General features: G+C 51.7%; 1 protein-coding gene across 5 annotated transcripts in view; it reads right to left on the bottom strand.

Moving 5' to 3' along the window:
* Window positions 1-14,268, bottom strand: part of RREB1 (ras responsive element binding protein 1) — a 173,227-nt gene that overhangs the window by 32,552 nt on the left and 126,407 nt on the right. For all 5 annotated transcript variants that reach the window (XM_059937862.1, XM_059937860.1, XM_059937864.1 and 2 more), the window contains exons 7-8: window positions 3,125-3,269; window positions 2,429-2,565 (exon numbers count right to left, since the gene is read on the bottom strand). In XM_059937862.1, the coding sequence (XP_059793845.1) occupies window positions 2,429-2,565; window positions 3,125-3,269 (282 nt within the window). The remainder of the gene's footprint in view (window positions 1-2,428; window positions 2,566-3,124; window positions 3,270-14,268) is intronic.

The raw sequence follows: 14,268 nt of genomic DNA, 5'->3' as shown, positions 1-14,268 counted from the left end.
CCTCTGGGGTTTGCAAATGGAGCTGGTGCCTATTTTAGCTCTGGGTTAACGAGCAGCCTCTCCCACCAGCTACCGTCACGGTTCGCTGCCTGGCTGGGCCCTGCCGGCTCATGCCCGTCCCCATGGCATCCTCTGATGGCAGGCCATTACGGGGAGGGCAGAGCAGAGGGGAGAGAAGGGAAATTAACTATGTTCTGTAATTAACTCCTTTGGTTCCCAGGCACAAGACCCACCCACACAGCAACAGCCGCCAGACGGGATGCCATGCTTGCCCCCACCACGGATGCAAGCCAACCTCTTCTCGCGCCACTGCCGGGAGGGGCCGAGCCCCCCACCAGGCTCAGAACTCCTCCAGTCCGCCCTCCCCAAACAAAGGATGCTATCACCCAGTGGGCAGGGAGGACCTGAGGCTTAACTTCACAGCCTTGGCGTCACGGCAAGTGAATCACGCACCAAGTCATGTGAAACAGCGAACCAGTGTCCACGGCGCTTCCCGTCTCCATGTGCTCCAAGCAGCCAGCGAAGCCTGTCCCCAGATTAGGTGCCGGTCCAGAAGGCCCCACTCCAGGCGCACCCACGCCCCGGTGCCGGCCAGCACTAAAGGAGGGGACACCCGATCTGCCTCTATCATCGCTATACACTGTGCCGTGCAGGCTCCAGCTGCCCAGAAATCTCTCTCGAGAGTCATTTTCCCTGTCGGACAGAATCATCTAGAAGAGGGTAAATGGGTAGTTCCTAAGATGGTATCTGATCACAGAATACAACACAAAGTGAAAGAAAACCTCGGGAGGAACCCAGAGAGGAGCAGTGTGTGGACTGAGGCACCCTGCAGCGCCGGGTCAGAAGCGCTGACGGGGGTCGGGGGTCGCAGCTGCTATTCCTGCCTCTGCCCACGACTCACCACGTGAGGTTTGTCTGGTAACTTCACCTCCGCTCGCTCAGGTCCTGCATCTAGAGAACTATTCCAATAGTCACCACCCACCACCAGCCCGCGTCCTGGGATGCTGTGAACGTTAATGAAACCATGAAGTCAAGTTCCTGAATCTCTCAGAACGACAGGGCCTACAGAAGGAAGAGCCAAGTGCTCTTTCTTGGTAGACAGAAGAACAACTGCTAAGAGGCAGGTTTCAGAGTCACAGAATTTCAGGCCTGAAAGGGAACACAAGGACGATCTGGTCCAGCTCTCTGTCAAGGCTCAGATGCAGCTGGCCCAGGCCCCATGCGGGCAGAGGCGGGACAGGGACCCAGGGGCCTGGCCACCAGTCCGTGCCTGCCCGTCACATCCAGGAGTCTCCCAAGACGGGCAGTCACCTGAAGACGTGTTCTAGCACTTCCATTGCTCAGAGTTTAATCTCCCCATAAACTCTTTTTTCTCTCTAATGGAAAAATGTCACGCTAATGTGATTAAGGATAATGATTATTTGACACGACTCTATGTTACTGGACAATTAGGCTTTTTCCCCCAACACAAACATGTTTAGCTGCCTCAGACCTTTTCACTCCTAAGTCACAACCAAACATGTGCCCCCAGGAAGGAAATGTGGTCGATGTATTGGTGAGTCAGACAAACACATGTCCAGATTTCTGCACTCCCAAGCTGTCTTCTGAAACCCAAAGCTGCGACCACGTACGCACTGGCCTCCGCTCTGGGGACCTTCAGCTGTGCCTCTCAGGACGTGCCACTTTCAAGTCTCACGATACCAGAGGCTCCCCTACAGCGCCTTAAAAATGATACAGTAGCAGTTTCAGAGAGGAATAGGGTACCTGCTCAGCAGGAACAAAGGGCTTTCTGCCTGATAAAAACGTAGGCAAGAAGGTCGGGGAGGCAAGCCGAGCTCTCCCCCGACCCCAGCCCCAAATTCTACCGGAGGTCCGCCTGGGACCACTGAAAATCAGAAAAACTATGTGGAGCCTGGACCAGCAGAACCATCACCTTTGCTGCTACTGCGACGGGCTTCATTCAGGTCCCGTGTCCTGCACGACAGAACTCTGTCTTGCCCCCAAATGCTCTCCTAGGTTTCTGTGCTACCAGCCCATTCCAGACACCCACGAGCACCTGATCTGCCCTCCCCGTCCTTATCACACACACGGGCGCAGCTAACGACCATTTGGGCTGCAACACCTTGTGTGAAGAAAACGTGCCTGCTGCCCAAAGCCCGGTGCTAGGAGGCTACCCGTGGGCGGGGGCTCATGGGGATCGCCCGGGGGCCCCGCCAGGAGTGCAGGAGGCGCCGTGACCCCGGTGAATCCTCCCGGGGCTGCAGCCACCTGCCCTGACCCCTCTCAGCCCCACTTCCACCCCCGCAAGCACTCTGATCGGCCTCACTAATGGCCTCACAGCCCAGGCTGGGGTAACAGGAGGTAGGTTGCATCACACATCACAAGGAGGAGCCCCCAGAGCACAGGCCCGCCCCAGCCTCTCTCCTACCTTAGCGGGTTATCTGAGTGGGTCTCCATGTGGGTCTCCAGCCCGTACTTGCACACGAACTCCTTGAAACACAGTGGGCAGTGAAACACTTCATCAGCTTTCTTCTCCATGTCACCCGACTGCCTGTCCTCTACCATCTTAGGGGAAAGTAAAAACATTAGGTCACAAGGGAGGGCTCCCACGTGGTTTGTTTCAGAGAAGCCGACACTAAATCCAGAATCTGAAAGGAAAAGGACGCCTCCCTCCTAGGCATTAAGGATGTTACTGACCAACGCTTCATGTAACAAAACCTCACCCAACAGCAGCACCCACCCACCCACCCTCAACCCACTCATCCATTCAGCAGATATTCACGGAGCACCTAGGACCTGCCAGGCACTGGGAATACACGAGTGAGGACAAAAGAGTCCCTAATACTCAGGAACCTTCCATGCTAGCTGGAGAAACAAAAGCCTGGGAACAATGAAACAAGCCCCTCAAATCATCAGTGGGCTCAGCGGGGGGCTCTTCCTTCCACAAAGGAAGAGCAACCAGGCACTCTTTTCTCCAGAGACCTTATGAAACAGTGCAGGGAAACAGAGGTTAGAAGCTTGGGACGGGTGTCCGCCAAGCCCCCAGACTGCGAAAATAAAGGCTGGAGGGATTTCTGCCAAGAGTCCCTGGGGCAGGCACATCTGTGCTGGAGGCAGAGAGGACCTTTTTAGCAGGCGCTGGGTCTTCCTTCTCTGACTCTGTGTCGTGACTCAGTTTCCTTTTGGAGGACAGCCGCCTGCGCTTCAGTGGGGACGGAGGGGCTGCAGCTGTAGCGCTGCTGGGGTCCTTCTCATGAATCTTCATATGTCTGGAAAGAACACACACACAGACAATGTGATTTAGCAAAAACTGAGCTGGTTTATTTAAAATGTTTTATATTTTCTATTTGGGCACTGGTAGTTAAATTTTCCTTAGTTAAGAGATACGGGGTATAATTTATACAGTGACTTCTTTTTAAAAACCTTATAATCTCCTTGAACCCCTCGTGAAGCTCTCACAACGAAGTGCTATCCAAAAACGTGGCTCAGTGCCTTGCTGTCTGTTGGAAGATATTCATGAACTTCACTGGCACTAATGAGATAAAAACAAACTATTTGATGATCTGTTCTACTTATTCAGGCAAGCTGTACTATTTTAGGGCACATAATTCTATAGACAAAAGAAGTCCCAGGTACCACTAGTTCACAAACCAAGAAACCACTCTGTGGTCCCAGAACCCACCCCCTGTCTACCAGTAGAATGTGTTCTCTCTCTTCTGCCTCTGGAAGCATGTTGGGGGTCAAATATGAGAAGTGCTGGCCGAGCACATGTCTGAAGTGCCTGAGACCTGAAAGCCTGCCCATGCTCTCCAAGGTCTTACATGGATTTGCAGATCATGAGAGCAGCTGGGACAATGGGATAAGTTAACGTGTTGCAACCCTGACATCTATAGGACTAGGAATACACATACAAGAAAGTATTATATTAGTATGCATATGTCTGTTCCAAAAAGAGAGTTTTATGGGTGACCTGACTTAAGTGACCTTACATTATCAAGTTCTAAAACAAACATTCTAGGAACCAGGTCCCAAGAGCTATAGGGAAAGAAAGAATGGCATTACAAAAAGAAAGTCTCAGTTTCCTTGCTTTGTGACATTAAAGGTTTACTTTTCCTAATGACAATCATCATCGGCATCATCATCTCTGACCGGGGTTAAACTGTGCCAGATGTGGGAATGTAGCCACAGCTTTTTATAAATAACCCTCTGATGGGATTATCTTACTGGAGACGTTCTCAGGAATAGGAAAAGACAGCAAGTTTTCATAAACGATCCTGTCAGACCTCTACAAAGAACTTCTGCTCAGCTCAAGCTCACATTTTGCTGCACCTTCTGTACAGGAGACAGGCTGGGGATAAAAGGGCTGAGAAGCTCGTGAACCACCAGCAGCAACAATTCAAGCTCTCAGGCCAATGATTCAACGAGACGGCTAGGCAACACCTTTCCCACACACAACCTCTGCCTCCAGACACCCGTGAGTCCTCCTTCTATGCGTGTGTGGAGGTAAGAGCTAGGATCTCCCTGGTTCTGGCCCTACAGACGTACTCTAGAAGGTGGAGGGGTCCCCACGCCAGCCCCTGACCACACCAGCCTCTGCCCGAGGAGCACCAGCCCAGCATCCACCAGTAGGCGAGATGTGGCCTAACCTCTGAGGAATGGCATTCAAGGAAGGAGGCTCAGGCCAGCCCTCTGTTCTCTTAGGGGGAATCAATGTGGTGAGTCAGAAAGATCTAGTGGGAGAAAATGGAAAAGAATCACAGACAACCATCACGCCCACAGCCACATAATTCCTTGCTTAGATTATTAGGGAAGGATGCTTTATTATTAGTTCTTGGTCACCTAAAGCCTTGAGAAAGTTAATGGAGACAAACAGCCTTGTTCTATGTACCCCCTCTATTTCAACGCGATTGGGAGTTCAGGAGACCATCACTTAATATCAGTGTTTGGAGAAAAAAAGAAAGGCTGGCAAGTTTCTTTCGACACTTATTGTATGGCACATTCCAATTTTAGAAATGTAAAAAAAGTCTTTAGGCATCTAAGAATTGAGGAAGTATGATAATACTATGGGATGTAAATTAGTACCAAACCCATCCTTTCAAGAAATCACTCAAAATGAATTTTAAAAACGAATATCCTTTTCTACAGCCAACAGGCTACTTGTGCAGATAAACATGAGGCTACGATAACCCACGAGGATACTGGAAATCAGAGACTGACAACTGTAAGCAGCCCACTAGCGCATTTCAAGCTATCAGCACACCTTTCCTGTCAATACGACAGTAACAGTCACAAGACTGATGCTTTATTATCTAGCTCCTGGGATTTATGACAGAAGCTGTTTTCACAGAGCAGAGGAAGAGGGGGGACTGAGCGAGCACACAGTGAGGATCTGCTGGGAACTTCACCCAGATTATGATTTCCATTATGCAGATGAGGCCGTTGAGGTGTGGAGAGGCTGACATGCCAGGGCCTCACAGCTGGGATGGACCCAGGTGTGCCAACTCCAAGGTCTGTGCTTTTCCCCCAAACTGCCTTTAAAGGCCGAGCCTTTGCATCTCTGTTCTAGATCACGGATCACGGGCTGGACACTCAAGGCTATTCCCTGAACCCTGGACACTTCTTCTCTGAGTGACTGTGGCCCACAGTCTTGCAGTTGGTACCAAACTCTAATCTCCGTTCAACAGGAGACTGAAGGGCCCACAGGTCAGGCCTGGACGCTCCCACCTCCAGTCCCGTGTCACTGCTAACAGCAGGGGGACGAGACCAGGTCAAGGCTGTCTCTGGGGCTTGGTGGCAAGCATGAGGCTTCTGAACATACCAGCCACTCCGGCTCCCCCACTGAGCCCAGCTGGAGCCTCAGTTCAAAGCTCAAGCAATGCTCCATTCCATTCTAGGGTTAAATTGTGCTTGTTGGCCAAGACACAGGGGGTTCGCAGTCTGTCCTTCCACCTATGGGATGGCCAACTTCTGGAGGCTCGTTTAAGAACTTGATTCAGTCAATAATTGAGCTGCCAGGCGCTGGGATCTCCGGGCATTTCTGAATTTGGATGTGATCTGCAGTTAAAGACACTCCCTACCCTGACCCCTTCTCGTCTTCCCTCCAGTAGCAGGAGCGGCCACAGGAGTGTCAGTTTCCTCCCCGATGCTCACAGGAAGTGTGGCGAGTCACCATGATGAGCCACTAATGGCCTCTTCCCTGCAGAGTGTGGCCAGAAACAGAGAGGAGGGTGGGCAGGGAGGAGACAATCCAATTTCTCTTCTTTAGAAGACCTGGGTCTGTTTTTCTTTCAGGTTTTATTTCAAGGGCTAATTCACCTAATTTCCATGTACCCTAAGAATCAACAAATTACAAAGAGCCTCAGGACTGGAAGGGAGGTGAGATGCTATCCCACCACCCACGCAGCACAGAACGTCCCTCAGCAGCGTGCACTGGAGACAACGTCATTCAGTTCGGATTGAATGCTTCCAGCAGCGAGGACATCTCCGTTTTCAACAAGGCCAGCTGTTAAAACCATCTTCCCCATGTCGAGTCAAAACTTCCATCCTGGGCTTCCCTGGTGGCGCAGTGGTTGAGAATCTGCCTGCTAATGTAGGGGACACGGGTTCGAGCCCTGGTCTGGGAGGATCCCACATGCCGCGGAGCAACTGGGCCCGTGAGCCACAACTACTGAGCCTGCGCGTCTGGAGCCTGTGCTCCGCAACGGGAGAGGCCACGACAGTGAGAGGCCCGCGCACCGCGATGAAGAGTGGCCCCCGCTCGCCTTAACTAGAGAAAGCCCTCGCACAGAAACGAAGACCCAACGCAGCTAAAAAAAAAAAACCAAAAAAACCAAAAAAGCTTCCATCCTTCCTTTAAACGTGTCTGTCCTCGGGGGCGACGCAGAGCCAGTCCACCTGCTCTTCCGCAGGGCAGCCCTTCAGATAGTTCAAGGTGAGGTCTGCGTCTCTCCGGAGTTTCTCTTCCCAAAACTGAACAACTCCGGCTCCTTCAGCCAGCGCCCTCCAGCTCTGCGCTCCAGTCTGCTGGTCGCTACTCATCTTGGAATACTCTCCAGTTTGCGAACATCCTTCATGAAATGTTGGATCGGAAGTGAACACCAGTTTGGATGTGGTCTGAGTGCAGGGCACACAGAGGGCTGGGACGACCACGTCCTGAGGTTGTGTAAACGGAGCTGGGGTTCCCAGGTGTGTGGGTCTTGTTTCGTTTTGTTTTACTTTTTGGCCGCGCTGCACAGCATGCGGGACCTCAGTTCCCTGACCAGGGATCGAACCCCCTGCAGTGGAACCTCGGAGTCTTAACCACTGGACCCCAGGCAAGTCCCCCCCCCCTGTGTGTTTAACAGCAACGTGACACCCTCAGCTCGTGCTCAGACCCCCGTGATTCCTTTGTTCAAACTGCTGTCAAGCCCTGCGCCCTCCATCCTGCACCTGAACACTGAACAGCTGTTCACTTTCCAGGCGGGCAAAGACGAGCAATATGCAGCAGTGCTGTGGTACACAAAGCTGGCTCTCAACACTGTGGATGGTACTGAGCACTGGTAACAACCTTTCTGCAAAGTAGGTGCGTAACAGGGATCTGAATTTTAAATACACATGCCCTTTACTCCAGTGATTCCACTTCTAGAGATTTGTCTCGAAAACTAATAATTGGACAAAAGTGCAAAGATCTACGCACAGGGATTGACGTGCCATTATACCCACAGATGGATATACCGCAAAAACAGCAACCACAGGATTCTTGACTGGCTGGTCGTAACATTTTACACTGGCCACCCTGCTTTCCCTCTTGCCCTCCTGTTGTTCGTTCTCTACAAGGCAGCCAGAGTGAACTTCTAAAACATGGATCAAATCAGACACTCCTCCACGTAAATGCCTCTGATGGTCCCCTCTTAGATCTGCCTACTTCTTGGGCCTCCTTTGTCGGCACCGTACCCCGATCCAAGGTGCTTTCAGACGTAGTACTCTCTCCAGGTCCCTCAAAGGCATCCAACCAGTCTGACCCTAGGGCTGGTGCACTTGCTGCGCGCCCTCTACCCAGGCTGCTCCGCCCCCGGCCTTCCAGGGCTGGTGCCTGCCGTCACAGCAAGCGCCCCAGCCCACTCAACATAGATGCTCTCCAGCCTTCGACCCAGTTTTACTTCCTTCACGGCACATACCAGTAACTGGAAATACCGGGTATTTACTCGTGTGACTGTCTCCTCGGCTCAGACTGAAAAAAAGTTTCATTATAATCTTGTCTCTCCTGTTCTCTGCACTCGCCCCTGGGGATGCAGTGAGTGGTTAATAAATAGCGGTCAAATGGCCGGATGGATGAGTAGGCGGATGAATCAATCACCGCTGAATGGACGGATGGATGGAGGGAATGGATGGACGGATGACGTGTACGCAGAAAGCCTGCTACACTTGCAGCATCACTACCACATACGTCTTCAGGTTCCAAGATAACTTCTCACTCACCGTGCTAGGATTTAATGTGCACTAACTTGATATGAGATGGTATAGAAAACAGTGTCACAGTGAAGGGACCTCGATGAAGAACACTCCAAAGATCAACACTGAGGACATGGGGTAGTTTTTTCTCTTATTGGAATTCATCTGTATTTATGCATTCAAAACTACACCTAACATCCACAGTAGAGAGAAGTTGATGTAAAATCAAAGTAAACATCTGTTTTCTGCATATAATCCTAGAAATTTCCTTTGGAGGCATGCCACATCGACTGTAGAAATCCTGCCACATTGCGGTCTAAGGAAGGCATTTTACCAGAACTCTTTCAGGAGTCAAGGGAAATTTTCTCCCATTCCTAACACTGCACTCCCGGCCCCCTCCTGGGAGGTGGGGGGACTCTTCCAGTAATGAATAATGACAAATATTGCAGATGTTTTTCAAACAAGGGGAAAAAAATCTAAGCCTGAGTACTTTTTAGGAGCCCACTTTGAATTCTGGGGTGGATGTATATTTTCAGCTCAAAGTTTCCCTCCTGTAAATGTTATTATTTAACTTCTAAAATGTGAAAAGATCCATTTTAGCTAGGGTGGGATGTCTGTAAGAATACTGAATACATCACAGCTAAAACAACTACACCTGTACAAGAGCTGAATGCCAGTCTAGTAACTCAGAGCAGACAGACCAATTCCTAAAGCACATCCCTCCCTCCCCCCCCAACTTCCTCACTTCCAGTTCCAAATACAAGAATTTTCTACTGACCTTTCTTAGGTGTGATTTGGAAATGGAGATAAACCCTTAACCATTCAAGCATTGGCTTGCTCTGAGAACGAAGCGGGAATTTAGTAGGTGAAAAAGCAAATTCAGGTGGGAAGATGGTGTAGTAGGTGGAGAGACCATGTGACGGCAATGAAGCCTTGGGGTGGTCTCAGAGCATCGAGACGTTTTAGATGATACCACCTAATAACCATCTAGTAACCACGGAGACCCCACTAGTTACTTAGGTATGTTAGCTTCAGATTCCACACCTATAAAATGGGGATAATACTGACAGTCTTCCAGAGCACTGGTTTGCAAACTGTGGTCCTCCAACCAGAAGCATTGGCATTTACCCAGGAGCTTGTTACAGATGTAAATTCAGGCCTGGCTGAAGACCTGCAGACTCAGAGACTGTGGGCCAGGGCTCGGCACCCTGGGTTTCACTCCACTGATACCCATGCCTGCTCAAGCGTGACAAACACTGGATCCCAGTTACCTTCTTTAACCGTTCGCACTGTTCACAGGTCAGTTAACTATCGGACTACGATGCTGACATTTTTTGGATATAAGCATTAAACCTGTCCCAGGTTCACTCTGCAGTTTACCTGCACAAGTTTACCAGGTATAAATACGTAACAAATACGGGGAAATTTAACCTTCTTATCTTGGGGGTAAAATCCCTTGAAAAACTTTCAACAAGTTTAAAGGACCACCTGGTAGAAGGTGTCCCCATGGCAGGTCTCAAACCTTCTTCAAGCTTTCCCGTGTCTAATTTATGAGTGAAGGTCAAAGTTCAGGCAACATCTAGACACTTCCAGTGTCTGCTCCCTTCTCAGCCTGAATTTCCACATAGGCTTTACTGATCCAGGGGCCGAATCCTCTGAGTGAATGGCATCATAAGGAAGGTCACTCTTTCAGTAAACAGGACACAAACCGTACACAAAACCAGCACCGAGCATGGCTCAGGGCCCCGCCAGACTGAAGTCAACAGGTTCGCACAGGTTTTCACAGCCTGATTATAGACACCTCGCCGTCCATACCCCGTGCTAGCTTTGCTTTTACAACAAAGCCTTGTGATAACCACAGAGGGAATGAACGAGATGAAGAGGCATCGCACCTCTACAACCTATTTTTTGGGCCAAAGCAAAGTAAGTCTCCAGAAAGATTTGTGTGCGTTTCCCTAACAGATGTTTAGGGGAGGAGTTTCAGGGTGCGGAGCCCAGAGTGACGCCTGTAAGTCAATCACGCCCTGTGCTGGCAAACGACGGGGTGGGGGGGGAGTGAAGACAGAGGTGGACAAGGGGCCGGTGGGGGAGCTCTTCCCCGTGTGGCCCCACCTGTGAGCCCAAAGGCACCTTCTGATGATTCGGGTGTTGCTCAGGTTCAGTCATGCTTATCCAGAAGGCAGGTCACGCCAGCTGTGCCAGGGTGTGGAGGAAGGTTTGATGGTGGTGTAAGCAGCCTTGCAGACTGAAGAGACAGCACCCTCGGGAACGTCTACAAGTCAGGCCTGAGAGAGGCGCAGACCTCAGGGAGGCGCCCCCCCCACCCCGCCGTCCGCAGGCCGGCCGCGGGGATCCTCTGCCAGGAGCTCCTGGGGGCTGCCGTGGACAAAATGCCTGGAGGCTGCAGCCCGCCCCCGGGCCTCTGCCACGTGGCTGGTGGAGGCCGCGACAAAGGAGGTTCCCTCCTCCTGCCCCTGCCTCCACTCAGGGGCAGAGCATGGCATGTCGGCCTTTCCCCACAGCTCCTCTCCCCCTGACCCTAGGGAGACGCACCCCAAAGCAGAGCATCTCTCTCCTCGTGCCGACCGCGGCCTTGCGCTCTGCTGCTGCCACTGCGAGGGTGGTTTGAAACTGTGGGAGAAGTTAGGGAATCTTAACTCGAGGCAGGATGTATCCGGGGGTCAGGTCCACGTTTCTCGTTAACAAATAAATGCCTCTGCGCTCTCCCTCTCCAGAGCTCCCCAGCCCAGAGAGGCTCTGCAGCCCGACTCAGGGCTCCATGAGTCTCCAGCTCCGGCTGGACCTGACTTCTGCTCCTCTGTCTCTGGGTTCCTTCTCCATCTTAGTCTCGTGGGAGACCCTGGTACAAACACTTCCTCACTGACGGACAGGGCTGGGGTCACGCCGCCTGAAGAGTATTTCCCCTCCCGTCCTCGCTCTCCCGGCCATCCTTCAGGCAGGAGTGAGGCCACCTTTGGCTGCTGCGTTCCTTCCCTACTTTCATGTTGACACTGGGAGCCACTGACTTCAGAGCAGAATCGAGGGACACGCTCTCTTGTTATCGACCGTCTACTTAGACAACAGAGGGCCCGTGCCGCTCACTCTCAAGTCCCGTCCTCCTCTCCTGACTTTCAAATCCAGCGCAGGGAGCTTGGCAGTCGGCCCACGTCAATAAATATCAACTTGTAAAAAAATCTTTATTCTAGACCTTGTTCCTAACAGCCATGCCTTTGAATCCGAATACCCTGAACCCTCTTGTACTTTTCCCCTTTGTCTGCCCTTGTTTTGCTAAAATAATCTTTCATTTGTTATAACACTCTCCATGCATTATTTGGCTCCTTTGTTTATAATACCCACAAAGACACTGAGTACCTATTTCCATGTAAAATTAAAGATTCTGAAACAAAAAAACTAAAGACCCCAGAGGCTGGATGAGCTGACTGCTCTCGCATGCAAAGAGAACTCTCTCATTCACGCAGAGCTCAACCAGCCTGCCTGCCGGGCCCATCCTGTGTTAATCCAGAGAAGAGAATGACCGCTTTCCCCCTTGACAGCCCCTAGGTATCTCCGGGCGGCCGTCATGTTGTGCGGACTCTTCCCTTCCCTGGGCTAGACTCCTCCATTTCTTCAACCTTCCCATACAGCGCGGGGGCCGCCCCACACTCAGAGCTGGCCCTGTCCCAAGAGTGACTCGTATCTATGGTCTTGGGTGATGGGGGCCCTCCGCTGGGAGCCATCACCTCCGAGGGAAGCACCTGCCACCGCCCCCCAAGAAGGCCCTTCGGTGGCAAACAGCTAAAAGGCCAGTCAAGCGAATTCCCAAACCAACGCTTCACGGTAGAACGGAAATGCGCACGGCACCTGGACCCTTCCGCAGAGCCCAGCAATTCACATCCTTTCTGGGCAAGGAGGAAGAGAGGACTACCTGGTAATAAGGGGGTGCCACGGCACCGTGTGCTGCCCCCCAGCCTTTTCCAAAAGAGGAACAAGCAGTGCCTGCGCCGGGCCATTTGAGACGGCCTGCCACGCACCGCAGGGAGAAGGCAGGTGTGGGCGTGGGTGCAGGAGATCACCACCACTGCGGGGACAGCATCCTCTACGCCTCAGGGGCCAGCGAGAGACAGAGAGAAAATGAACAGGGCTCCAAAGACAAACTTCACCTGCGAAACGAACTAGATCACAGGGCCCCTGTCTGTGACTGCAGTCCCTGCTATCTAAGTGGGATAAAGGCTGGCCAGGGGTGACACACAGGACCACATGATGTGCTGTGGGGGAAGGAGCCCGGGAAGGAGGGTCCAAGATGTGCTTGGGCCTTGGCTAAACTCCGTGCCACTGCAGACCTCAGTCTTCTCACCTGCAAAACCGGCACAGCCTCCCGAGGGCGCTGGGTTATATAAGCTCAGAGAGTGAGACTGGAGTGCAGTCGCGGCATCCCAGTGAACCCATTATGCAACTGCATCTCCGGTTTAAGGAAACACAAACTCTCTCCCCACTGAAGGCCAACAAGCTTTCCGTCAACCCAGAGCCCTGAAGGAAGCAGAGGAGAAAGGCCACCAGCACACACACACGCCCCAAGGGAGAGAGTGGGTATCCAGTGTGGTAAATACACGTGCTAAGATTTTTGTGCTACTTGTTCACATTTTTTTTGGGGGGGGTGGGCGTGGGGTGCAGAATTTGCTGCTAATCACCTTCCTTAACAAATCAGAAAAACGTTGACAGTTTCGATGTTTGCTAGCACCAGCTTGTTCAGCCCAAACAGGTTGGACAGGTTGAATATTTAAGCAAAGGCGGAAAAATGCGAGGTATAAAGCAGGACGTGCTGCGTGGCCTGCAGCCAGCACCCTGCAGGCTTAAGTTTGTGATCTAACGCTGGCAGTCAGACTCGCCCTCTCCCGCCTCCCTCCTCACCTTGCTACTTGCACATTATAAAACTAAATGGGACCCACACTCATGATCTGCTCAAAGTTCTCGGGCCATCAGACGAGGGGAGTGTGCAGAGGAGAAGAGGGCAGAGGCCAGCTCCCCGGGCCGCATCCCACCCCAGCAAACACACACCTTGCCTCCCATGACCTGATTTCCAGCGTGCACAACTGCCAGGTTGCTCAAGTGTGGGCAAGCAGGGATGCTCCAGATTTTGATGCCATTTACCAGTTTTACCTGGTGCAACTGAGCTTTCGAAATAGTTTGACAAGGTGGGTCAAAAATACCAAATCACCCGCGCCCAACATTTCTTTTGCGTTTGCTTAATCTCCAGAAACAAACTAATAGACAAACACCACCTCTGCCAAAACAGAAGAAAAGCTAAGTTGTAAACCTCAGCATCCAGGTGGCCAAATGGTAACAAACGATTTAATTAGGAAGCAGATCGTAAATGTGAGAAACAGTGATACAAGGAAACACGCTTGGCTGGTGTTTACCACCTCCCTGCGCTCCGACGGTCCTATGAATAAACTCTCTCCAGCATAAGTGAACTTGAACTGGTCCTTCAGAGGAAAACGCAGAATCAAAAGTGAGACACAGCACAAGGACATTTTTCAATTAGCCCTTCAAAAAAGATAAAATAAAATAAGCTGTGCTGGGGTGTCCCTGGTGGCGCAGTGGTTAAGAATCTGCCTGCCAATGCAGGGGACATGGGTTCGGGCCCTGGTCCGGGAAGATCCCACATGCTGCGGAGCAACTAAGCCCATGAGCCACAACTACTGAGCCTGCATTCTAGAGCCCGCGCGCCACAACTACTGAAGCCTGTGCGCCTAGAGCCCGTGCTCCGCAACAAGAGAAGCCACCGCAATGAGAAGCCCGCACACCGCAACGAAGAGTAGCCCCTGCTCGCCGCAACTA

The sequence above is a fragment of the Balaenoptera ricei genome, chromosome 11, assembly GCF_028023285.1.
Source record: "Balaenoptera ricei isolate mBalRic1 chromosome 11, mBalRic1.hap2, whole genome shotgun sequence".
In the NCBI taxonomy this organism is placed as follows: domain Eukaryota; kingdom Metazoa; phylum Chordata; class Mammalia; order Artiodactyla; family Balaenopteridae; genus Balaenoptera; species Balaenoptera ricei.
The sequence above is the reverse complement of the archived record's forward strand: the minus strand, read 5'-3'. Positions and strand labels throughout refer to the sequence as shown.